This window comes from Hydra vulgaris, chromosome 05 (genome assembly GCF_038396675.1).
Source record: "Hydra vulgaris chromosome 05, alternate assembly HydraT2T_AEP".
Taxonomy (NCBI): Eukaryota; Metazoa; Cnidaria; class Hydrozoa; order Anthoathecata; family Hydridae; genus Hydra; species Hydra vulgaris.
In genome coordinates, this window is record NC_088924.1 from 35,277,803 (window position 1) to 35,305,606 (window position 27,804).

General features: G+C 27.4%; 3 protein-coding genes and 1 long non-coding RNA gene across 12 annotated transcripts in view; 1 reads left to right on the forward strand and 3 right to left on the reverse strand.

The window, feature by feature from the left end:
- Nucleotides 1-1,690: 1,690 nt before the first annotated feature.
- Nucleotides 1,691-5,790, forward strand: LOC136080808 (uncharacterized). 3 transcript variants are annotated; one of them, XR_010638656.1, is made up of 4 exons: nucleotides 1,691-2,230; nucleotides 2,659-2,712; nucleotides 4,234-4,347; nucleotides 4,688-5,790. XR_010638656.1 is itself a non-coding variant. In XM_065798014.1 (3 exons), exons 1-3 carry the CDS (start codon nucleotides 1,903-1,905, stop codon nucleotides 4,747-4,749), a joined length of 444 nt encoding a protein of 147 aa, XP_065654086.1. In that variant the 5' UTR covers nucleotides 1,691-1,902; the 3' UTR covers nucleotides 4,750-5,790. The 3 variants fall into 3 exon arrangements, 2 of the variants coding, with proteins under 2 accessions (XP_065654086.1, XP_065654087.1); XM_065798014.1 differs by lacking the exon at nucleotides 4,234-4,347; XM_065798015.1 differs by lacking the exon at nucleotides 4,688-5,790 and having other exon boundaries at nucleotides 4,234-4,623.
- A 3,552-nt stretch (nucleotides 5,791-9,342) lies between these two features.
- On the reverse strand, nucleotides 9,343-14,346 carry LOC136080809 (uncharacterized). 3 transcript variants are annotated; one of them, XM_065798018.1, is made up of 5 exons: nucleotides 13,399-13,925; nucleotides 11,124-13,016; nucleotides 10,826-10,926; nucleotides 9,810-9,971; nucleotides 9,343-9,630 (listed from the first exon to the last, which is right to left on the reverse strand). In XM_065798018.1, exons 2-5 carry the CDS (start codon nucleotides 12,958-12,960, stop codon nucleotides 9,619-9,621), a joined length of 2,112 nt encoding a protein of 703 aa, XP_065654090.1. In that variant the 5' UTR covers nucleotides 12,961-13,016; nucleotides 13,399-13,925; the 3' UTR covers nucleotides 9,343-9,618. The 3 variants fall into 3 exon arrangements, with proteins under 3 accessions (XP_065654090.1, XP_065654089.1, XP_065654088.1); XM_065798017.1 differs by lacking the exon at nucleotides 13,399-13,925 and adding an exon at nucleotides 13,961-14,346 and having other exon boundaries at nucleotides 9,343-9,971; XM_065798016.1 differs by having other exon boundaries at nucleotides 9,343-9,971.
- A 9,707-nt stretch (nucleotides 14,347-24,053) lies between these two features.
- On the reverse strand, nucleotides 24,054-24,671 carry LOC136080039 (uncharacterized). The gene is made up of 2 exons (XR_010638401.1): nucleotides 24,445-24,671; nucleotides 24,054-24,297 (listed from the first exon to the last, which is right to left on the reverse strand). It is a non-coding gene; the product is annotated as an uncharacterized LOC136080039 (long non-coding RNA).
- Nucleotides 24,672-27,328: 2,657 nt separating this feature from the next.
- Nucleotides 27,329-27,804, reverse strand: part of LOC101237114 (uncharacterized) — a 38,490-nt gene continuing 38,014 nt past the window's right edge. For all 5 annotated transcript variants that reach the window (XM_065798019.1, XM_065798022.1, XM_065798021.1 and 2 more), the window contains exon 12: nucleotides 27,329-27,757. In XM_065798019.1, the coding sequence (XP_065654091.1) occupies nucleotides 27,641-27,757 (117 nt within the window). In that variant the 3' untranslated portion in view covers nucleotides 27,329-27,640. The remainder of the gene's footprint in view (nucleotides 27,758-27,804) is intronic.

Sequence of the window (27,804 nt, forward strand, 5' to 3'; positions counted from 1 at the left end):
ATAGTAAAACAGTTTAATCAATCTCTAAAAAACCACTTTATTAAACAAACTCTAAAAAAATTCAATCAAATTCTTTTTGCAATACACACTGATGAAATAAAAAAAAATGATCTATTTAATATTTATCGCTAATGCATCGCAAATTAAGCAATGTGGTATCGTTGAATTGACAAACTCAAAACCTTATGAAATGGCAATTGATGGCCTAATCAATGACTCGTAAAATCACGCATGCGTATTTGAGTTCTCAAAATGCAAAACGAACGGTGGAACTCATAATATAGACGTTGAATTAACGTTGATTCAACGCCGCGATTAAAAATGAACCGTAAATCAACGTTGACATAACGTCGTGTGTCTACTGGGTGGGTTACATCTTACTTTGTCAATGAATGAAAAACAATATATAGCAACTTCAACTAAGACATAAATAAAAGAAATATTCAAAATTTTCTTAAATTTAATCGTATAGTAAACAGCTCATGTTTAATTAAATTGATATTACGGATGAGAAGTAAACTTACATTTTGCTCAGTGCTTGTTTCGAACCCTGGATCTGTTGCTTCCAAAGCAAGCTTTCTGACCAATGCGGCACGGCAGTTAAAAACAATTTGTACATATTTCCATCTCTCTTCTCCGTTTAGTCTTTGAAGGTTAACTTCATGCTACCTCAATCGACAAAGACATTCAGATTTCTTCCAAATAATCTATTCCTTCTTCCATTGAGTTGTCGTTGTTTAAACTGATCTTTAAAACCTGTGATTTCTATGTTGCTTCACAAGTCAGTCTAGCGCAGAATGGTTAGATGACAATGATGTTGACTTTTTTGGTGTGTCGATTCCACAAGAAACTGATGAATCAGCCACTATACCAATTATAATAATCGAAGAGCATTCGGAATCTAAAATATAAAGTCATGATTTTTTCATGAATTCAAAGAGTTATAGTTAATTTTAAATCTAATAGCAAGTTAAAAAATGTAATAAAATTTGTTTGACAGCAGTACAGAGCGTTGTAAAACGATTTTAGGACACTGGAACAATCAAAAGAAAATTAGAAAGTGGAAGGCATCTTTATCTTTAAAAAAGTGAAAAATAACTTAGATAGAAATCTGAAAATTTCAGTTCAAACTTTAGCAAATAAATTTAAGATAATGGCTTCCACTATACAAAACTATACAGAAAAATTGTGGCTATAAATCTTATAAAAAGAAAAAAGTTCCTCGTCGTGAAGAAAAGCAAGAAAATGTTACAATTCGTCGATCAAAACTGCTCTACAAAAAATTATGTGCTAAAAAAATCTTGAAATCAAAAAATATGAGCTGAAATTATCCAAACTTTTTCATTGAAATTACCTTGTTTAAAGTCATAAAATTATCGTGGTTTTAATTGCTTTTTTAATAAAAACGAAACATAGTGAAAAATTTTAATTTTTTAACAATACTAAATATCTTTCTGTAATTTAAATTCCGAAAATTTTTAATTTTATCGTTTAAAAGTTTGAGTTAATAAAATTGAAAAAATAACAAAACTACTTTTTATTGCATAAAAAAAAGTAGTTTTGTTTTAATAAAAAAGTGGATTTTTTAAGAATTGTACCAGAAAAAATCTGCGAATGTTCTGTCACCGTGTTTACGGAAACCGTGCATTACTTTAATACATGACTTCGCTAATAGTGAGTTTGTCCAAGGACGTAAAATAAGATGGACGTTCAACGCATTGTTTAAAAAAAAAGATATGCGTGTTACGGAATTGTTTGGAGAACAATAGGAAAACAATAGGGAGAATTGCAAAATGTGGGAATATTTTTATTAGATTCGACGTCAAAAAAAGTAGGTCTCGACTATCCAATAAAATATCTTAAGAATGCGTAAAATATATTTTTTGAACAGTTAAACATAAAATGAATATGACAGATGAGTTTAATATTAATCAAGAAGATTATTCTTTTTTGCTTGAAAATGTTGATTCTGAAATTGAAATAGTTGTGGAAGATTTTATCGAGCTAGACCTTGACGAGTTAGCCGACTTCTTCTCAGATGATTTGGAATTAGAGCTCATACCATCAGCAATACCTACAGAAAAATCGATTTCAGAAGAAGAACCAAATAAGCTCAAAAAAATAGAAGAGCGAATAATAACTAAATATACTTGTCCGAAATGTCACAACAAATATATTAGAGAATCGAATTTTAAAATACATGAAAAGAAATGTTACATTGGTACTAAAGGTGAGTTATACTCGAGTATTTATTGTTTAGTACTCAATGAATGTCTGGTAGTGTCTAAACGGGTAAACTCACATTATGAGTACTCATAATGTGAGTTTACCAGTTTTGTAAAATAATAAATTGGGCCTTAAACTTCTAAAGCAAACACTAAAAAGACTTAAAAAAAATTTCCTAGAAATTAAAAATTAAGTTTTAAAAGATAGTATACCTATATAAATTATGATATCAAGAATTGATTTATATTATATAATATAAACCAATTCTTGATGTTATAATTTTATTACCATTATTGAATGTTTTTTTTTAATGTCATATAATTATTTATGAAGTTTAACTAAGGCCATTAGTTTAAATTCATAAATAGTTTTATTATAAAACCAACAAATGAATTTATTCAAGTTTTGATAATTAACTATACATTTACTTAGATAATGTGAATAATGGTGGAGCTGCTAAAATCAAATCAAATGATAAAGGAAAAGGTAAATTATTGATATTTATTGAAGATTATATATATATATATATATATACATACATACATACATACATACATACATACATACATACATACATACATACATACATACATACATACATACATACATGCATACATATATATATATATATATATATATATATATATATATATATATATATATATATATATATATATATATTTTTATATAATGTTCTCAAAATGAAGCTGCTTAAATTCAGTTACCTTTTTAGAAAACACAAACCATTTTGACATTTTTTATATTTTTTCTAATATAACAATGACTAGATGGGATATTATTTTAAAATTATTGTGAAATCATACTCACAATTATTTCTTCCCACTTCAAGCACTATATATATATATATATATATATATATATATATATATATATATATATATATATATATATATATATATATATATATATATATATATATATATATATATATATATATATATATATATATATATATATATATATATATATATATCCCAGCAAACATGTTTATATGGGTTCCATTTGGGCCATCCCATTAAACTAATTTGACAAAATATAAAGAGTTATGCACTTGTTCAAAAAATTAACTTGATTTATTAGTTTGTGAAAAAGTTAGCAAAATTTATTAAAAGTGGTATCAGTTAAATATGCAATATTATTAATTCAACATAGTTATGTTGCATACAAAGCACACAAAGCAGTAGATGTCTTACAATTTAACTTTACTTAAAGTTATCTTCTTTCTTTTTTTTTGCATTATAAGTTATTGCTAATATTAACTTGTTGCAGTAATCATTTTTATACATATATTATTATTATATATCATGGTATATGATAATATAATATATTATCATATACCATGATATGTAATATATATGTATAATAATCTAAATTATTATATATGTATAACAATGTGGTAATATGTAAAAATTTAAATGTTAAATAATTGACATTTAGTTAATTTAATAATCAAATCATATATGGCTTAAATGGCATTAATAATAATATTTCGTTATATCTGTAGTAATAAAGCATGTATATAGCATAATCATAATTATAATAGGTTACCATTTAACACTGGTTACCATTTAACCAATTTTAATAATTATAATAGGTTATCGTTTAGCACTGGTTAGCATTTAACAAATAATTAATTAATGCTTTTACATGTATAAGTGTGACATGTATAAATGTAACATTAATGACATAAAAGTTATCAAACTAAAAAAAAAATCTTTTATCTTTTTTACACAGCATATAAAAAGTATTTATTTTTAAAAAAACAGCATAGTAATTCAATCCGTGAAATGATTCCTATGAAATGGTTCTACTGGTCAGCCATCAAGCTTGACCTAATCCTGCATAGAAAAATTTAATGCTGGACTTAAAGAAAAGCAGGTAGTTTAATATTTTAACATGCTATCCACTTCTATGTCCCAAGTTATAAAGTATTTGTTTTTAAGCATAGTTATCATTACTCAAAAGATATTTTATTGTATACTTTAGTAACTTCCAAAGAGCAAGAGAAAAACTAAAGTTTTCAGAAAACTCATTTGATTTAAATATTACTAAAAATAAAAACACACTCACAAACCCAACAGATATGCTAAAAATAAAGAGGTAATATCTTTATGATAAAAAAATGTCTTTAGTAATTAATTTTGAACTCATTTACAAATATATAAAATGCTAAAGTTACTTTACTGCTTACGCTGAAGAATGAAATAAAAAATTTGAAATTACTATTATGTTTTTGTTACGTACACACCCTATACTTTTGGATAATATATAAAATTTTTTTAGTAACTTTGTATACATGAAATTATAGCAAATTTTATTAAGCTAATAAATATGTAAATAAGTTTTTATAATAAAGGTACATTTATTTTATTGTTTAGTTACATTTTGTTGAAATGATTTTATAATTATTTTATTCTAATCTAATGCTTTTTTCTTTTAGAATGGTTACCACCTACTTTATCTACTGACTGCAATATAGATTTTTTGCAATGTACATTTTAAAACATACATTGTACATTTTTTACCTGAAATTTGGTATAAGTACATAAAAATTAACTTCTCCTAATCACAAAGCTTCACAAAGTCTTTCCATCCCTGCTTAATTTAATTTAAGTGTGAATTATTTTTGTTTCTGTATTAAAAGCGCTTTGTTTATTCAAAAAGCTGCAAAATACGATTCTAAAATGTAAATACTAAAAAACATAAAAATGACACAAGAATATTATAGTGCAGCCTCTTAAGAAACAGTAGCATTAACTGTTAGGCTCCTTAGTTGCTTGAATTTCCTTTAATTTGCTTGAGTTTAAAGCTGAGAGATTTTGACGAAAACCTTGTAAATTGAATGTTAATAGGCATCATTATATAATATATTATATTATAAAATGTATTATATAATAGATGCTTACTAACATTCAACATACTTGTGTTTTAAAGATATCAGGATCCCTCATCTTCACTAATAAGGAATAAACTATAAATATATAAAATTTATTGTGTGTTCTGTCTACTAAGTACTTTAGAAACCATTTCAACTTTTTAAATTTTTTTTCTTTAAATATTAAAATTATTGTTTTGAACAGGTTGGATGCTAATTTGATTAAGGAGGTTGTACACTGGAGATTACTGGCCGCAATAGTGCTGTAATGGCAATAAATACAAATACATATGAACTGTAAATATAACTACAAAAACAAAAATTTAATTAGTAAATAGTAAATAGTAATAATTAGTTTTGTTAAAACTTTTTATAGTTACTTTCTTTTATGAGTTATTCAAATCTAAATTATTTTGTTTGCAGAAACAGTAAAGAGAAATGTACATCAAAGTCGAATGTGAAGGCTTGGCTTACTGCGTCACAAAACTAAAATGGCAATTGAGTCAAACGTGCTAAAGTCTTTGAAGGCTTTAGCACATTTGACTCAATTGCCATCTCATGACTTCATCTCGTTTGACTTCAATCTGAACACAATGCCTCACCGAGAAATATCTTTGGACATAAAATAATGAATAATATGAAGTATATAATATATTATAATACCATTGCATTGTTTTGTTTTTCTACTACATAATTTTTTCGAATACTGTTCGCTAAGCAGTGTACGGAATATAAAACTATCTGCCTAAACAGTCCATTTAGATCGTCAAGCAAATTATTTATTAAAAAAATAATGTTGATTCAAAAATAAGTTAGACTAACAAACTTTTTTCAACTATAGGTAAAATTTTAATTAGCTAAGTACTGCTACACTAGTGTTTTTTTAACCCATTTAATATCAAATATAATACGTATGATAAGGTGATTCATTATATGAAGTTTATTATACCCACCGTATAGGTATTCTGGGTCAATAAACCCATACTGGGTCCACCTAGAGCTCAGATAAACATGTTGGCTGGGATATTGATATATATATAAATTAGTAGAAATCACTTATCAATTTCAATTATTTTATTACACAATATTCAGTCAATAAATAATATATACAAATATATAATTTTTTATCTTAAGAATCCAATAATTTTTTTTTTCTATAGAACTTCTGTCATTGGAGCTTAAAAAAGAATTGTATGAAAATTCTGTTAAATTCTTCGAAGAAAGTATAAAAACAGCTATATTAGATGAAACTTTTAGTATTACAATTGAAGGGTTTAAAACTCCAGGCAATTATGCAGCTGAGTTAGCGTTATGCATACTTGAAAGTGCTAGAGAAAAAAAGATTGACTTTTGCAAAAATATTTTTGAAGTATTACTTCCCATTGTTAATTTGCGTAGAAACACATCTCAGCTAAGAGAGCAACAGTGTACGATGTTGCACTGTCTTTCCAAGAATAATGTATTACGCTCTTCATGGAATGAACTAGTTTTTGACTTTTCTAATTATAAAGCTGGGTTTGACCTTCTGTATATATTTCTATTAAAGACATGGTTTCAGAATGTCATTGAGTGGAGGAATCATGTATTGTTAGAATCAAATTATAAAGAGCTAGATTTAAAATTAACAGCAGAGGAAGAAGAAACTATTCGCTATGTAGCTGGATTTATTCCATTTTCATTGAGAAAAATGTATTCTAATCGTAAAGACACTGTTTTGACCAAAGCTGTAATGGACCTAATTAAGTCATGGGAATCAGATTCTGATAACAGATTATTAAATAAAACGTTTTTAGAATATACAAGAAGTTGGACAGACAGAATAAATAGAGGTGGACTGTTTTCTGTAAATGATGATTTTTTTATATTCATTCGAAGGGTTGAAAATGTTGCCAGGACTGTATTGAACTCTCATCTCATCATCAAATATAAAGGTGAAGATCTGAGAGACGTTTTAATGAAAAAATTTCAAGCAAGTTTCCTTATCGATTTGAGTTGGACATCTCTTACCAAAAATGTTGAATGTCAATCTTTAAAGGATTTATTAAAAGAAATTATACTTCGAAAGTGGGTGAGCATACGTACGCGCTCATTTTTAAAAGCCTGGGTCCGAATAATAAATAGAAAAAGTGGGAAAATAGGAAACAATGTATCAGAAAAAGGTGAACCGGCATTAAGAAAAACAATGCATAAAAAGAAAAATCTTTTAAAGTAATTAGAAATTTGTATATTATTATATATAGAATAAACATCTTACTTATGTTTGTTTAACATCTTATGCTTAGCTTTATATTTATATATCTTTATATTTGTTTTTTGTTAACAAAGGATTGGTAAAAATAAACACTACTAAATTATTTTTGTTTGCTTTTTCAAAAATATTTTTCGTTCACACTACAATGAGCAACTCATTAAATATTCTTTTTTTAAAAATAGATGGATTAAATTTAAAAATTTGATGGAAATTAACTAGATTTTGTTGTATTAAAATATTAAAAGTGAAATGGAAGTGTATATTTAACAATCATCTTGGAATGATAATGTTGAAATGTTAAAACAAGGATGTAAAATAAGATCTTATTTTACGTCCTTGGTTAAAATAACTGACAACAGTATTTTTTTTTGGTTTTTATCGTTGCTTTGATATATTTTTCATTGATTAGGTAATTATTTTTTTAATAGTAAATTTTTTCATTTATTGTACTCTTACTACACGGAGGGGTATTTAATGATGAAAAGTTTATTAATTTTCTAAAAATTTTCCCGCATGTCCCAAGCTTATTAACACCCCATGTTTATCAATTTCAGGCCTAAAAATCGGTGAACTTCAAAAAATCTCGTAAATCGATTTTGTGGGAAATAAGCTGAATATTGGATTATTTTTCTTAAATTAAAAAACAAACAAAAAAAATTCAAGAGACGCTTTTTCAATTATTACTATCGGTTTTTAATTATTATATTATTAATTACAAAATTTCAATATATTAATCTTATTTATATAATTTTTAAGGTTGTTTTTTTAGTTAATTCCAACTTTATTAAGAATTAATATTCCAAACAGACAATTTCAGAAATTATTGATTATAAAACATGAATAACATAAAAAAAAGACCTCATGCTGCAAAATAATTTAATAAATAAAAGTCAGAAGTTAAATTCTCTCAACATTATAAAATAGAGATAAAACTATATTATTCTAACGTCACGATATGTAAATATAGAAAATACTTTTAAAATTAAGCTGAATACTACGATAATGATAATACACTCATAATACCCTGAATATATGGGATTATTTAAAAAGTAATATTAAGTCAAGATATCTGTATGTTATATTTATTAAATTGACATTTAAACTCGAGTCACTGCCTGATGAAAATGTTTTAATATAACTTAAGAGAATATTTACAACACTAAATCATTTTTTCGTTTTTTACTTAAAGGTAAATCAGTGTTCTTCACATCAAGCTTTTGAAATTCATCCTTTCGACCCTTGGTATTTGAACCAAAAACACGAATCAAATTATCTCCGGCAACATTTAAGCCAAGCGCATTGGAATTAAATTCAATTAACAAAGGGTTGTCATTACTACCTAATCGCATTCGTTGCTTACCAAAGTATTCCTCTAACGGATCTTGACAGAACTTTTCGGACAGAATGTATTCGGCTCCTTCTACAAGCAAAAACTTTCCAAGGGTTGTAAACGAATTCACTAAAAAAGAAATCAGTCTTTTTATGAATTTATTGTGGTAACTAAGTTTTCCGAAAATATACTACTATACAAACCTTAAATGAGAATGAACTTCAAAATATGTATGAACGATATTTTATTATTTATATAACTGAAATATAATAAATATAAAATGATTTTATCTATAATGTTTTCTGCATATATAGAAAGCATATAACTATTTATATTTAACTGACTAACGTGATGCAGTAAAAATCTTTTTACCAGTAATTCGAAGCCCCTCAAGAGTTTGTTTACTTAAGCAAAATCTGTTTTTTTCTGCTTGAGACAAATCAGGAATGTTTTGGCATTGTTCTTCCCAATTATTGATAAAAGTCAAAAATGTATTCTGGAGCCAATATATATACAAAAAAAAAAAAAAAAAAAAAAATATATATATATATATATATACACATATATATATATATATATATATATATATATATATATATATATATATATATATATATATATATACATATATATAGATTACAAATCAGCTGTTGGAACCAAGGTCTAACTACATCTACTACAAAATTATTTGAAGTTTCTCAAATAATTCAGTAAAAAAGCTTGGTGTAATCATAAATAACTTACATCAAATCTAACATCACCTATGGCTTTATATCGGTCGAGATCTGGTTTTCGAGAGTAATTAAAATTTTTTGAAACATTCAAACAATCGAAAAATTTATCTATCATTCTAATAAACTTGATTAATGATTTTGTTGAATGGAGCCCTTGTTCTTCTAACATGTCTGCTACTGTTTAACTGAGTACCTTTTTATAAAAATATACTACAGATAAAAAGAATACATTATTTTTACTGCAACAGCAGCCTTTAACCTAATACAGATTGCAAATAGGCTAAGGAATACATGTATATCATTAAACCCTCTTCACTGGCATGTATGAAATATCTGCCAGGTCAGCAGAAGTACAATATGTTTAATTCTAACCTGTACTGCTAGATTTACTCTCATACGTGTTCTTGAATTGAGGTTGATATGTTCTTCACTTAACTTGTGTCCCATTGTCAACCCCACGGCATCTCTATCTATTCCAAGATCCCAGTCATACAACCTGATTATTTGATCCCAAACAAGCGGCTGACCATCAATCTGAAATTCACAAAAGAATATAAAATTTCAAATAACAAATACCTAAGATAGTATTTACAAAGCAGGGGCATCTATATGATTTTTTTAAAGTGTAACTTTAAGTTGTGCTCATTAAATTCCCATAGTTTTCCCTGACTTTCTATAATATATTCAGGTTAACCCGGAGATTTTGCATTTATCCATTTAAACATATTTTTACATTTGACAAGCTAAATGCTTTACATGAGCACCAAAGTTTTACAAATTCATTATCATCTGTCTTGATAGTTCTTAGAAAAACAGGTTTTCCTGGAATTCATGGCAAGACTGAATTTTTCTTTCAATTTTTAAATGATAAATGAAAGAGTTGATGAGCTATTTCATCTTGAACCTAGTTAAGTTTACACCTATTATATAGTTAGTGCTAAAATTAATACTAAATTTGCCTTGGCTATTCTGTTCATAAGTTATACATACAACATGACTAACTTACTTAACAAAGTGCACCATCTGGAAGGTAAGCCATAGGGCTTTGCAAACCATTTGTTGATTGTAATGTTGCCTAAGACCTAGAAAACATTACAACCCTACTTTTTCTTGATAAGCAATAAAATATATTATTATTAATATTGCATAGGCTTATAATATTTAAATTGAATTTTTTAATCATCAGAAATGAGTGCTCCTAAAATATATATATGGAACAAATTGAAATAGTAAAAATGTTAAAGCAATTCAAACATCCCTCCTTGTTAATGATATTAGAGAAATTACATATTTAATAGGATATAAATAAACCTTTATTTAATAGAAATTAAACAGCAAAAATTGAATATGTTGTTGAAAAATACGAAAGTGTAAAAACATATACATACCATAAGACTTCTACTTGAAGAGTTTTCATGTGATTTTTCAAGGTTGTTTCTAGTGGTTTTTATCAAGTGAGGTACATCACAAATAAAAAACATCTTCCGGTCTAAGAAATAGTTTAAATAATACTTAAAAGATAACTATTTTGAACAATTTAATGTTGAGCCACTTTTCACTGGTTCTTATTGAAAACTGACATCTGTAGATTATAAATGCTAATAAATTTAGTGTAACTATATTCATTACTTTGTTATTTTCATTCATCTTTTTACAATTTTTATAACTATAATTATTTATACATACCAGGACAACACTCATTCCAAGTCCAGTAAATGACACCATCTTTAGTATTTTCTTCAGATTTCCAAGAATGGAGACGCATAAACTTTCTATTTGGAGATGCACCATCAGCTACAATAGCCATCACCTTTAGACCAACAGACTCTAATTGCCTTACACCATCCCATATAGTAAAGTACAATTGGCTACTAGAAAGACCTCCAGCAGAAGCAAAATGACCAAACACATATTTTAGAGAAGATGTGATGCCCCTCACCATTAAAACAGTTACATATGATGCCAACGGTATGTCTGTTGGATCTTCTACATTGCTCTTTCCTTTATTTTCTGTATATTTATTTTCAAAATTCAAGAGCAGCTCATTAATTGATCCACTTTCTGAAAAACCCACCAACTTTCCAGTAGATGAGCTAAAAGCAAGCCCACTTTTTATTTTCATTTCGTCAACAATGATTGAAACATACCTCTGGTGCTCTTTTATATTTGGTAAATCAATTTTTTTGGTCAAGTTGTACATTACATCTTTATTAAAACCACAGCCTGGATCAGTAAAGTTGATATATTTCTGAACAGTATTTTTGCAAGGTAGATTTAAAAATGGTGTTGAACAAATATGACGATAGGCACTCGGAGATTTCAAATATAAACTGATGCACCATCTTATAATTAAAGGATGCCACCTCATAGACCTTCTGTCTTTAAGTCCAGCCTGGATTTTTTGTTGCTGCCACAACAATGCTTGAGGTGAGTCCTCAGTAAATGGATTTTCTTCCCCATATTTTTCATATGTTTCCTCAATAATTGTGTGTTCCTCCTCTTCAAGAACAACCCCTTCTTCTATTATAGATTTTTCAAGTTTTTTTTGCATTCGTTGTTGTTTTGCAAGATTTTCTTTTCTTTCTTTCTCTAAAAGTTTAATTTTTGTTAATAATTCTGATTTAGAAAAGTATCTGTCATTTTTCTTACTGTTAGATGAGATAGATGATTGGTTTTCATTACTCTTTCTTCTGGATTCCATTACACGCAAGTTAGTACGGTACATGGTACAAGAATTGCAACAGGCTTCGGAACATATTAATGAACAATCTTTATGTCTAATAACTTTAAAGTTATCAACTGTATTGCCTTCTTCCATCTCAATTATTCCAACATCCTCATTTGATGTGCTTTGGAAATTTTTAAAATCAGAAAATTTATTTCTTATTAAATAGTGGAAGTCATTGTTACCTTTACATATGTTTACACATGAAATGGTTGAGAATATAATATCAGCAGATTGAAGATTTAGGTGAACTGGTAGTGATTTAATAACATTATTGGATAATGGCACTTCACGATTTAAAACAATTAGTCTCCACATGCTATTTGACTCTAATGACAATGTTTTGCTAACAATTTGGCGACAACTATTGATTTCAACTATTACAAAATAATTTTTGTTGTTTTCATTGTAACAGTCAAAACCATGTTTCGATGCAATTGTTTTTAACTGTTGATTTGTATTTATCGCAGGTACTTTTTTATTTCTTCCAACTTTTGTGAGTGTGTTACATACATAACAGGTTTCTGTGTGTTCAGTAAAAGTGAAGAACTTATCACTCCTTTCAATTACAAAGCTATTTTTTGTTTTTAAATCTAACCTATATAAGACCATATAACATGATTTGCATAAATATTCAGGGTGTACCTTTTGATGATCTGAAGTTATATCCAGCTTGTAAAAACTAAGAATTGTATGTTTATAGATAATAACAGGTTTTAATTGATAGTGACTATCCTTTTTTATTTTTAAGCCACACTTTCTACATAAATTTTTCAAAGATTCCTCATGAAGACTCATTATTTATCCAGTAATGAGATAAAAGATATGTACATATACTTCTTTTGATATAATACCTATAAAAAGTTAAAAAAAAAAGTTGTGCATCATTTGTAGAATACATAAAATTTGACACTAAAGATACAATCTACAAGATAGCAATATCCTTATAACAATTGCATAATAAAATTGATAAGATTATCTTATTATTCTTAATAATATTGATTAATAGTAAGATCTTATCATAACAACAACAACACTGTTGTTAATAATAATAAGATTATCTTATTGTAATAACAATAGCATTATTGTTAATAATAATAAGATTATAATCTTATTAATTTTATGACTATATTTGTTATTATCAAGTTTTATTTATTTACTATTATTATTAAATAAAGTAGTTTACACTGACTATTAAAAAATGTTTTATTAAAAAAACTAATTAAAGATGCATACTTTATATTTCTTTCTAGCTTCTGAAACTAATAATTTTTTATACGAATTGTAAGATGCTCTTAGTTAAAATACCTTTAAATTTTAAACTTAATAAATATTAAAATGCGATTTATGAAACAAAAATAAGAAACTTCATGAAAAGGTCGTCCGCGAAAAAAAAAATACATATTTATTTAAAAAAAAAGTGAGGCAAATAAGTTCGACATTTCCTACAAAAATTTGAAATATTCCCTTATTTAAACCCTAAAGTGGGAAGTATATTCAGAGAGTGGGGTGAAAAGAACACTGAAAATATCTTATTCGTCCTTTAAATTATATCATAGTAATTTTAATTTAGCGTAAAAAATTCGCTTCACTTTATACTATCTATTCTTGTAAACTATATATTGCCTTTGTGCAAAAGCTTAGTTTTAGACGTCAAAGTTTAACCTTAGGTATCTTTTTATTAAGCAAAGTACATGACTCAACTCTACTTTTTTTAAACTTATGAATTATTTTTGAATAACTTATGTGTCTTTTATAACCTTAAGCTTCAGTATAGACATAATTATAATGGGTTTACCGAGTGAAGTATAGCGAAACAAATTTGACGGGTAGACATCGGAATGTCTGTATCTTATATTTAGAAAATTGACGGTAACACGCATAGATTTTAGCTATTTGGCGGTACCTCTGATCTTTAACAAAGCGTTGAACGTCCATCTTATTTTACGTCCTTGGTTTGTCTAACAACTTCACGGGATATCTTTTTTTGACCAAACGAAAAAAAAAACTTAAAAGTATCAGGGGGCCAAATATTCTTTAAAATAAAATATACTGGATAACATTACTTAATTTTTAACTCGACAGTGAATCTTATTTATTCTTTTCAAAACGTTCTTTATAATACGTTACTCAACATCGATACGCAATTTTAATGAGTTATGCAGTTATACAAGTTAGCACAAAGCTCGCCATTGTTTTCATCAGTTGCTCGAAATTTTTATGAACTTTTACATCGCACCAAACATTTAATATTCTGCCGAAATAAAAGTTGAGTTAGCGAAAATGTCTATTAGCCAATGATATAAATAAATAACTAGATATCTAACTTCGCCGTTTTTAGTGAAGCCAATTTAATGCGTTGGAAGCCATTATTATATCGGGCAAAAAGCTTTTAGCAATCACATTCATATGAAAAGATATTGGCAATTTTAACGTCCTTACTCTTGGAATTAAAGATGATTAGAATCACAGACGATCAATTTAATGAGCATACAGTCAATACATACATATTTTTTGGTCAAAGATTGGACATGATATTGTTAGCATGTTTAGTTTGTTATAACAAACTAAAACAAACTGTTATTTTTATAGCCACAAAAATATATATTTAAAAACATATTTGCATTTAGAACATCAAACTAAAACATCGTATAATATATTTTAATATTTTAATAAAAGTTTTATACAATGAAATATTTTATACAATGAAATATTTTATACAATGAAATATTTTAAAAATGAAATATTCATAAACCCTTAAACAATATTAATTTGTTAGTTTGCTGTCTTAAACCAATTGACGACTTTTTTAGAACTTTAGTGGTATAATCCTGGGCATATCTGAACATTCGAATTCTAAAGTAATATTCACATATCTTTCTAACAAGCTGGCTGGAATGCAAATCTTCATTCTCAGTCCACAATTCTAAGTCGTGACTATCAAGTCCTTTAAAGACTTTTTTTTTAATAATTAATTTGTTAACACAATGGATCATCTTATGCTTTATATTTTTATCTGAGGTTATTTTTAGATTTTTAAAATCTTTACCACTAATAAAGAAATTAAATACTTTCTCACACGACTCGACAACAGAAACAACATCCCTTGATGGCAAAAACAAACCACCACGATCTTTAACATTATTTAGTGAAGAATGAGATTTCGCATAGGAATGTTCGTATGATAAAATATCAGTTAATGATTGAGCACAAACATTACATGAAATAGTATTTATTAACTTTCTGACTATAAAACCAGAGATATATCCCAATATTGCTTCTTTGTAGCTAGACATTTGAAGTTCATAGCAGTACAAAAAAACTTCTTTAAAGTCAATATCCTCTTGGTCAAAATTATCAACAGAACACAACCTTTTTTTCCAACTAAGAGAAAAAATAGAGCCATTAGAATATGGCTCAAACATCAGGCAGTTAGCATGACTCGATCCAACTATGGAGTTTCGCAGAAGAATCCGTTTTAACGATGACTTTAACTGCACTACATCAGGATTGTTGTTGTAACCATTTTTTCCACGAATGCAAGCAAATAGTAGTTCAAGATGATCTTGGGAATATTTGTAAGTTAGAACATACTTAAATGGTTTCTCATGAAACGTTAACAGATCGGTGGATAATTTTAGAGTGCTTTTAGCATCTACAATTAAACCTAAAACAAATGTCTTTCTTTGATGTAAAAGCAATGGAATGCTATTAATATCAGTCAACTTGCTCAGATAAGTAATCGTATTGTTTAAAAAATCTTTCCAATAAAGCTGATTATTAAGATATAGAGGTTTCTTAAAGTCTTTACCATTTGGATTTCTGGAATTGAGCATGTCAAATAATTTATCAATAACTCTTATAAAACGGATTGTACTATTTGCTCCTAAGAAAGATGGATGCTGTGATACCATTAAAAATTCAATTGCATCAGCAACAGAGCTGCTAAGGGTTTGGCCAGCTATTTTGACATTCATTTTGTGGCGATGAAATTCAATATGTTTTCTTGAAAGTTTGTTTGCAAATTTCAAACCTTCAAGCTCTTGTAACTCAAACAAAGCTTTTATATAACTCCATTTAATATAGTGGCCCTCATCATCAATAAAAACACCCAAATCATTTAGAGAATTTCTAGCTAATTTAAGCATATGGCATGGGTCTAGGAAAATGTGGAGCAGTTCATTGTTATATGAAAAAGTACTAACTATATCGTCTATGACTTTGCCAAACTTACATCCAAATGGGACAACGGAATTTAAATTTGTACTAGTACCATCAAATGTAATACTTTTGATACAAAGTTCATATGTCAAAGCCACATCTAAAATATTTTTAATAAAACATGTTAAATCACTTGCTTTAACTTTATTTGATAAAACATAACCAATGGGTGTTTTCCAATGTCCTCGCAAACCAACTAACATGAAAATTAATGCCTCTGTAGCTGGAGTATCAGGTTCACATACAGAAATATCTTTACCAAAATCACAAAAACCAATATAGTGACCTGAACTTTTGTCATAAGTTATACTGTTTTTGATTGCCATAGCATCAATAATAAGAGCACAATGCTTAAAATTAATATCTGTTTTCTGTTTATGACCAAGATATAAAAAAACATCAAGGAATAAACCAGGATCACAATTTACAGATGATGTCCAATGTGATATTGAACTGGCAGCAGGAAGACATAACATTGGCCGAAGAAAGTTATACGCACGTGGAGAATAAAAATGAAGAGTTAAAGCGAATTTTTTCACTTCATCGTTGTATCTGTGACCTTTTGGTTTAACATTTTGATTGGAAAATTGGTTCTTAATAATTTCATATGAGAGTCCAGAAAAATTTTCGCTTAAAACAGTGGCAGCATCAGTGGTCAAATAATTTTTAGATTTTAAAAGGGAAACCATGTCTTGTAAAGAACAGATTTTCTTTTCTTTTCTTCTTAATTTTTGCTGTAAAGCCTTCACTTTTTTTTTTAATTTTTCTTTTGCTGGTGATAAAGATCTTATAGATTGTGTTGGAGATTGACTGGTGTGGTCATTTTTTTCAATAGTGTTTTCTGGCTGATCATTATGTGTTAAATTAATTTCTTTGCTGGGTTTGTCTATTGCAGGGTAAACATCAAACTTTGTTTTTTTCGATAAAGGATCAAATTTAGATAATGAATTTACTGATGTTCGTATTAATGGGAGTTTCCTTTTTGTCTTTTGAATATTTGTAGAAAATATAAAAACTGATGGCACAGCATTACATTTTAAAATAGGCTTTTGATGATGATCAAGACTTGGATTTTTTTTGTATGGGATACAATAATTGTAGTCTGATTCTAAAAAATGGTCGCTGCAGATACAGGTGTGTTTGGATGGAAGAAAATTTTCACGTTTCAAAGCAACAATCCATCTTTTACATAATTCAGAATTTTGAAGAGGAAATTTATGAAAGGATTTCGTGCCGCCTTTTATATATCTATTAGAACATCCATATGCAGCACAAGAATTTACCATTTTTTGATAAAAATAATTGAATTAAATAAATACTTTAGCAAGGCAAAAAAAATAATGTCACGGATTTACTCTCTATATTATATGATATTTACAGTTTTCTGCCCGATATAATAATGGCTGATTAAAATAGTAAACAAATAAATCGGCTTCACTTGTATTTTATAAAAATCCCGAAGTTAGACATCTAGTTATTTATTTACGTCATTGCTATTAGCTAATTGTTTTAAAATGTCATTATATTAGTGTTATTTAAACATGGTGGTTTTGATTATGCGCATGAGTCATATTTTGCTCAAATGTTGGTAAATGTTTGCGGGTAAATAGAGAATTGCTAAATAAAGGTGTCTACACTTCAAGTTAGATTAGTTTATTGATAATACTAAGTTGTCTCAAAGGAATGATATCAAACAATATTTTAGGTATTGGTATGTGTCATCAAAGCCGTCATTAAAATTATTTTAAGAAGAGAATAGATGTAGAATTAAAGTGCAAACTTTGTCGTTTTTCCGGCAAAGTTTATTCCATGCTTACATTATGGTCTATATTTTAAAGTTGTAAATTTTTAGTCACTATCTTGATTTGCTTTTAAAAATTGATAAGTTTTTTTTTTATTTGAAGGCTTAAAGACAGTAGCGTAGCGACAAAAAATATGCTTCCCCGTAAAATTTTAATTCGGGCTCCAAAATAACTTCTCTGCTTCCCCCCCCCCTCCCTTCCCTTTTTTTGACAAAAATTATACATGAAAACAGAAACATTATTTTTAAATACAATTTTGATATAATTAAATAGGAACCAGTATGTTGCACTATGCAAGTTTAGTAAATAGAAAATCTAATACTTTATCTTGTTTTTATAGCTGCAAATTGGACTTTAATACCTTTTGAATTTAATTTAGCTCCTATTTCTGCTTCAGTAGCTATTAAGTCTAGTGCAGACAAAATGATCTGCGCCATTGTTGTCCTTAAATGTATTTTAATGTGCTTATGGATGATTTTGCAGTTGGTACGCTAACGTCAAATATACATAAGTACTACTATTATATTTTTAAATGAGCAACTTATATCATGATATGTTATTTTGGACACGAGTGAAATGCAATAATGCGGAAATTTTCAATGTGTAAAATGCAGGGAAAAGATGCGGATAATTCCTCTTAACCGTAAGCTTATCGCTGCCCCAACCAAAACACATAGTCAATGATTATTGGTTCAATCTTCTTAGTCTTTCGCAGTATTAAAGATGTCTTGACCCATTTTGTTGCTTTACGTTAAACAGATTCAACCAAGGTTTTATCAGTTTTTAAATAAGAAGCCTAAATAGACACTGTATATTTATGTTGTGTTCTAATAAACACTTTATATAACTTGAGAACCATACTTTTATCAATGATGGTGAATGTCTTTTTGCATACCAGTAAAGACTTTGACAATTGTTAAAAAATGTGTGCTCCACTTGGCGTTAAATGAAATAATGACTTCTAAATTACCCAATTTAGTAGAGCTTTTTAGTGATTGATTTATTATACCTTTTTATTTTGTTTCCCATCTATTCCAAAACATATTGATTTTAACATAAATCTGTATTGAGGTAGAGAATAAACGCTTCGACGAAATTGAGATTTCATCAACAAATTGGTGATGTAATCTCAATTTGATACTCTAGATGATTAGTCTCTATTAGATTAGTCACGTATAACTTATGGTGAAGAAAGCCATGTTGATTTACAGAGAGCATTTTATTATCATTAATGTGCTTAAAGATTTTGTTCTAAACAAGTATTTTGACTATTTTTATGGTAACAAAGTTTAGTGAAATAGGTCGAGAGTTTTTAGCAAGTAATTTATCTTCCGTTTTTTTATAGACCAAACAAAAATGTGGTAATTTTTAGAGAGTGAGTAGTATTTTAGAATTAAAGAAATTATGAAAGATTTTTGTAAATAAAAAAAAATATTTATAAGGAATTAAATTGGTAAGTTAATAATGTCTGAAATAGAAAAACCCAAATTTTCATTATAAGTTCATTCAGGTTAGTATCACTTTTTTAACGATGGAAATTATTCAGAGGGGTGTTAATATTATTAATTTTTGTGTGCTCTTTTTGCTTTAAATATTTCAGCGGCAAAAAAAAAAGCAAACGTTTTTTTTTTTTTTAAATCCTTAATAAAATAATTAAAGTAAAAACAGCAAAAAACAAATTTTTAATTAAACCCTAAATATGAACATATATATATATATATATATATATATATATATATATATATATATATATATATATATATATATATATATATATATATATATATATGTATATGTATATGTATATATATATATATATATATATATATATATATATATATTATATAATAATATTATATAATGTAAATATATGTGTGTGTATATATATATATATATATATATATATATGTGTGTATATATAAATATAATAAAAATATATATATATATGTGTGTATATATAAATATAATAAAAATATATATATATGTGTGTATATATATAATATATATATACAGCTTTAAATATTTTTTTTGCTTAAATATTTTACGGAACGATTAAGAAGATAGTTTATTTTAAATTTATTATTCTTCCATTTAGTTGAGCAGTTGATATTCCAAGCGGATATTTTTTCTCGGATTAGGTTTTTAATATGTGGAGTAACCCAAGAATCATACTTTTAAAGTATTCGCAAACGGTACAATTGTTGGAAATTAAATTAAACATTTGATCCCCGCTTTTATGTAAAAATAATAAATTCCAGTTGATTGATACAAAAAAGTTTGATATTGAACTGTAATCACGTGCTGTAACTAAACAACTGAGATTCACGCGGTTTTGAAACCAAAATTTCTCAAGTTATACTAAAGCGACCCTTAGTTTTTTTTACCTAATATAGCATTAGGAAACAGTTCTAAAATAGAACTACTGCTGAAGATAAATAACAAGTCGAACATGATTTGAGCATCCATAGGGTGTCTGGACGTAGGAAATGTGATATGTTAAAATTACTGACAATAAAGCTGCTTAATTGGGCTTCCTTTTTAAACTATGAGCTAATTTAAAGGATTTAGCGATATATTATATAAATTAGCATCATTTGGTCTGTGTATAATCTAGATAAGTATGTGTTTATTGTTAACTTTTACAGATGCCAAATTGTTTCTTGTTTGAGATAAGTTTTATAGAACTAATTAACTTCATGAGAGTTTATTACATTAAATACCCATGTGTGCCACCCTGTGTGAACCATTTGTGAAATATTTTTAGTAAAAAAAAACTAGGAAGAAACTATCATCTATTCAGTTTTTAACTGTTGAAGAAATAATTCAGTATTATCTTTACCTAAGAGAGTTCAAAACATCCATTTCTCGTAAAAACTTAGTTCGTTGTTCAAACAAAGGTTTCACATTTACACCAAATTGTCCAGAAGCGGAAAGCGAGCTGTTGCATTATATCTAAACTGAAGGCTTCCTGGGAACTTGAAGAACACAAAACTCGTAGCATTCTATGCGTTTTACGGTCTAATTAACATTAATTTTAGGAAAGAAGGAAAAACTCTATAAAATAAAATATAAATATCTGCAACCCCTTAAAAACAGATTGACACCAAGGATAGAGAGATTTTTTAAACAGAATCTAAAAATATATTTTGGTTGGGACATGACATAAAAATAATGGTTGATGAAGTAACACTGGATAGAAAAAGAACAAAAGAAACTAAAAGTATGAACATTATGTTTTTGAAAATGCATAAGGAAAAACGACAATGTTGTCTGGGTTGTTCCAATACTGGCTTTAAAAAGGGTACTGAGAGATCTGCAAAAAAAAACGTTTAAAGGGAATCCTCAGAAAAAGAAAACTTACAAATATTTCATAGCTCAGAATGTCAGTAATTTCACTGGTTATTTAAGCTCAGAATGCAATGACTCTGTTAATAGTGAGCTGAATGATAATAAACACGAAGAAGAACAAAGTATAATACTACCTAAAGATATTCTAAAACATACGCTAACTGCTGTAATAGAAGGACTTTTTGTCACCTAGTACGCTGCTATCATAAACAGTGTTATAGCCATCTCAGGAGGAGGAATAAATGATTTTGTTTTGTCTGAGTCATCATCACGTTTTAGCCACAAGAGAAAGATTTGCTGTTCTAGCGAATTTGATTGGGAAAAGCTATTAGGCATTCCTCATATTGAGTCAGACGCTGTAGAAATGCATTTCAAAGCAGTTTACAATCTAATAGAATCTTTTGATCTTAGTTATCATTTACAGTGTATATGTTTTGATACAACTGCTTGCAAAACTAGAAAACACCACGGAGTAAAAACAAGAATGACTAATAATTTTGGGCAGTTATTACTTTTCCTTGCTCGTAAACATTTCGTTTTAGAAAGACATGTTACCCACTTTAACAAGATTTCTTCCGGTAGTAAAATGTCTGGTCCAGACATTCAGCTCTTTAAACACCTAAAATCAGGAAAGGCAGTTTCTCAAAAAGAGAGGTTCAAATTTCATATTCCTGGTCCATTGTTTCATACAAAAATTATGGCAAAAGCATTGTATTACCTTAAATATATTTACTGTTGGAAGTTGTTTCAAATCTTTCAGAGGAAAATATAAAAGAGGTATGACTATGTTGTAGACATCATTTACACTCAGTAGTTCCTTAGAGCAGTATCTGCAACTGCCTCTCCATATCAAATTAAAAATAATTAGAAGAAATAAGAAAACAGATTAAAAAGAATTAGTTAATTGTTTGATTGATGAAACAATCTAATTTTGTTCAAATATTTTGTAGGACATGAAAACACTGTGGCAGATGAAGAGGTTTGTGGATTTAAATCTTTATGCGGCTACTTCAGCAATAAAATTATTTGGCAGGCACAGCTGGTATCTTGATCTTGGTAGAATATGTTTTACATTTTAAAGTGTCATGGCCAATAAGAAGCTTTTTCACTTTATAGATTTTGCATAAGATTAGTCTCCATCTCGTAGTGCTCTAGTAACTGAGCAATCTGTGCTTATCTTTGATAGGATTAGATACGGAAAGAGCAAGTTGCAGTAGCTTAAGATCCCTTCATAGTTCTGAAAGTTTAACCATTTTTATGTTGAGTTTGAAATTATTATTTAATTCCTTGCTGTGGTCAATGACTTATCAGAGAAGGCCTACTAGTTAAAGAACTGATTGGAAAAACAACCAAAGCGAAGAAAAGACAAGATTTGTTCTTGTTTAACTATTTTTACAAAAGAAGTAGGCAATAGGAAAAAAAAACGGAATTAGTATCGAACACAACTTATAGTATTTTCAAACAAAAATTTGTTAATAATTTTAAAATAATCTAATGTTACGTTAACTTTATTTTTCTCACGTGTCTTTCTTCAACTTGAAAGATAGGTATATTAATAGGGGAGAGCTGATCCACCTTACTTTAGATACTTCACTAAGTTTGATATCTAAAATAATTTAGCACATTTTAATAACTTATTTATAATTTGACTAATTAAAGTGGATTTTGTAATATAAAAGATCGTAGAAATAGAGAAATAATATTTTTTGTGTACTTTATAACTTTTTCAATAACCTTTTCAGTGTTGAGAAAAAAAATATACAGAAAGAGTGCCTAATTTTTTTTTAGTTTTAGTCAATGTGAGAATAAATATAGAAAAAAAAAATTAAATGAAAAAATGTTAAAAGGTGGCACACATGGGTCAAAAATGTCAAAAAAGGCTGAAAAAACAGTACTTTGAGGCCGTGTGCCAACCTTAAACTTTTTTTTAAATTAAAAAAAAAAAGTCTTTCATATAAAACAATGGTTTGCGCAACTTATAAGCTTTCACTCAAGTTTGAAAAAAATTTTCACCTTAATCTGAACCACCTTAAGCTATACTGCAACCTCGACATCCGTCTTAGCAACCTTTGTTTTAAAATAAGTTATTTTTTTAATACAATAGCTTTACGATTGTATTTTGCTTTAAAACCTTACGATATCATACTTACTACTTAACTATAGTTAAGTGGTAACTCATAAATATACAATTTATAAATTGTATATTTATGAGTTAATACAGTTTCTTTTAATTTTTCAGATATAAATAAAAAAAAGCTCACTATTTGAAGCATTAGTCAAGGTTATTATTAAATTTAAAAATATAGTCAGAAAAAGAGTTTGTAGTTCTTAGCTATATAATAATAACAACAATTGCTAATGTTGTTATGTTTATAAACATGCATATTATTTTTAAGAATGACAACTTTAAAAAAAATTGTAAAATTTGGCTTGGACCCCCAACAACTCTGGGCTATCCTGCATCTGCGGGTCCTTTGCTACGCTAGTGCTTAAAGATACAAACAGAAATAATATTTAGGCTTTAATACTGTCATTTATTATCTTTAAACCGTTTTACAATAGTTATCGAATTATTTTCATTATCTTTCAGAGTCTTTTTTTGTTATTTTTAAGCTGGGTGGTTTCTTTAAAATCCTCATCCATTATGCTTTTTAATCTATGTGCTCCCTTCATATGCAAGTAGGTACTCTTTATGCAGTTGATTTCAGCATGAATACTCTCTCCACCCTGCTCTCCATAAGCACCAAGTACTACTCTCCAATTTCTAATGAAAAATAATACATGATACTCCAGCGTGTAAAGCTTTGATGTGATTGAACACAATGATTTAAAAAGCAAAGTTGAAGATCAAAGAACAAAAATGATTTTCTACATTTATTGTGTTTTACCAAGAAAATAACATATGACATACCAAGATCCTGTTTGTTATCTTCATTGAACTGAATGCAGGAGTTGATAAGCTTGAGACAAATTCCAAACATAGAGAAGAGTACCTTGAAGTTTTTATAAGTTTCAATAGCTTACTTGTGTATATCAGTATTGTTAAGCCCAATTCGATTTTTAACTAGAGTTGGTTTTCAACTACCTAAAATTATGTTTTTTTTTATTATCAATAACTATTGAAAATGTTAAACTTGTTTTTTCAAGATATATATCTAATAATTGTAATCTTGTTTATCAATCTTGTGATAATATTTTCATGTTGACATTAGTGTTGCTAATATTTGCTTTTAAACTTATCATTTCTTTAGCAGATATTTTGACTTTTGAAATACTTGATCTGCTCAGAATACGTTCTTTTTCAAAGAACGTATTCTGAGCAGATCAAGTATTTCAAAAAAGAATTTCAAAAAAGTAGCAGTTTGCTTGATTGTAAAACTGTTGCTTTCTCCAAATGTTTTGCTCACACTATGTTTTAGCTGTAATTGTCTGTGAGTATGCATAAACATTTATCTGAAATTTCTTTGTAGGCATCTTGATGCTAAGGTGAAGCATAAGGACGAAAATGTTGCGTAATTTATTTAAAATATCTAAAACCATACTACATTTTCCTTATTTCAAATTTATAGCATTTTTGTTTTGTTTTAGTAATTTGACAGTTTTCTGTTATGGTAAAATAATCTTACCCTTGACCTACCTGTTGGAAATTCAATAACGTTGGATGTTGTTTGAGATTTTTTTGTTTTATTATATGTAAAGCAGCATCTTCAATATTCCTTGGCATAACACTTGCTGATTCCTATGCAAATATATCTAAAAGGTTTGTTTATGAAGTTGGTGACGATAATGTTGATAGTGATATCAATTTCAACAACATTATCAGTGATAATGTTGATAGTGATCACAATCAACATTATCACTGATAATGTTGTTAAAATTGATATTAAAGTTGTCTGACAAGTTTTTGATGTTTCTTTTGTTCTGACAGTTGTGTGATTTAAATCAATCTACCACAATTTCATACTTCTTTCAAAAACTTAATGACATTGGTCGACAAAATTAACCTATTATTTGGAATTGAAAAAAAACATTTAGGGCATTTTGTTTTCGATATTAGTCTGCCAATGATAAGTGGTAATAGACATAGTGCGCAGAATGATTGAAGTTTTTAAAGTAATTGGTTTATACATAATGTCGTTGCAAATAGTACACACACACAAAAATACACATGAGGTTTTTAAATGTGATTAATATCTTGTAGTTTAAGATTCAATGTTGTTATTTATTGTATGTCTAGTTCAAATATTTTCACTAAAATTACTTAAAGGTCTTCCGCTCATCTTTTTCATTTTTTTCCTTCCTCCATTGGTTTTAAAGCAAACTCATTCAGTTTATATATTTTTTATTTACTATTGTCTTATAGTTTTGTGTATTTATTATTTTGTATTTAATAATATATGGTTTATATATTTTAGATTTATATCATATATTTTATCAGGTTAAAGTCTTAATTTTAGTTCAGTGTTTTAATATTTTAACTTTCAATATTTTTTTAATATTGAAAACCATCTATATCGCATTTTTTTAAGGATCCATATTTGTTATCGATTGGGATAAAAAAAATTTGATGCATATTTCTTATGGATTGGGATAAAAAAAAAATTCTTTTTTAACAAGGTGATTTGTTAAAGAACACTACTAACTCCTAGACTTTCTCCACATATTCTAGATGACGTTCTTAGTTTTGTTTCGTGAGACTCATTCATTATTACGTGTTTTTTTATTGCTAAAATATTAGATTTGATTTTACACTTAAAAAAGTAACCGGACGCTTATTTCATATCTTTTTTTTAAATTTATAAAGCTTTAAAGCATAAGAATCGTAATTAAATTAAAATTAAAATAAAAATTGTAATTGTAATTAACGCTAATTTATAGTTTTAGTAGTGTGGATAACCATAAAATCAATTCCGACATACCCGCGTATTTTATCAGATGAAAATTATTTAATTTAAATGTTTCTAATGAAATATATTTTCCTTGGCTACAATATTATCAATTTATAAATTGAGATCTGGTATATACACCTTTATAGTAAAGATATAACCTTTTTTTATTAGGTTACGGTAAAAGACCATTACAAAAAAAAAAATCAAAAATCAAAATTACATTGTTGTTGTTTATAAAGTTACGCATGCGCATGATAAATGTCAGCATATGCTTGAAATTAAACCTCCGAGCGAAATTTGAACAACTCTGTTATCAAAACAATTGAAATGTCATCAAATGAAGATAAGAAGCGAGAAATTTTTTCTGCATTTTCTAGTTGAAAATCCTGGTGTATCAAACAAAACAATTTCTAAAAAGTTGCAGATTGCTTTGAGAAGAGTTGCGTAATAATTTGTCTCAAACTTAAGAACTATATTTTTCAAAAAGCATTAAAAATGGCAGCAAGATAACTGCACTAAAAATGTATTACTTGTTTAAGAATAGAATTAACTCCGGTTTCTTGCAAAATATTTTTTAATTTCAAGTTCAACATTTAAAACAACAAATTAATTGATTGTTTATAAATTAATCGATTAACGATAAAATATTTTAAATCAATTAATTGTTTTCAAGTCGTACTCAACAAAAGTATTGCAACAATCTGCTTTAAATTATTAAAGAAATTTTTTCTAGGTTTTAATTTTCTAATGAAATTCAAAAAGTTTAAAAAAGTTGTGTCTTCAAATGAAAAGAAGAAAACTTAAGGAAGTTATGTCTGGAAAAAAAAAAGAGGAAATGTAAGAAAGTTGTCTCAAAATCAAATAATGATTATTTCAAAATGATTGGCCACTTTATCAAAACAAAAATTTTAAATATAAAAACATTTAAATTTTACAAATATATACAAAATATTAACATCGATTTTTCACTTGTAAAAGTTTCTAATTGTTTATTATCGTTCATAATAAAAAACATCCCTTTGCGACCATCATTTTATATAACGGTATCAATTCAAACGTTGAATGAATAATCCAAAATGTTCATACTATGCAATCCGATAACGATGTCAGATACTCGGAGCAAAAAGCTGTTTCATAAAATTTTACAACCTTAAAAAAACATAAGGATGCAATACTTTAAATCGTTAAATCAGTTAAATCGGACGATCAAATCAAAAGTTAAATCAGACGCTCATTTCCAAGTAGTCTATCAAGCGCATAGGTGAACTCAAGCGTATCTAGAATATCTTTTAATCCAAGACGAAAATCTAACACGGAGTAATAGTAATCAGGACTCTATAACGAATAAAAATATTGAACATAAAAAAAACTAATATCAGTTT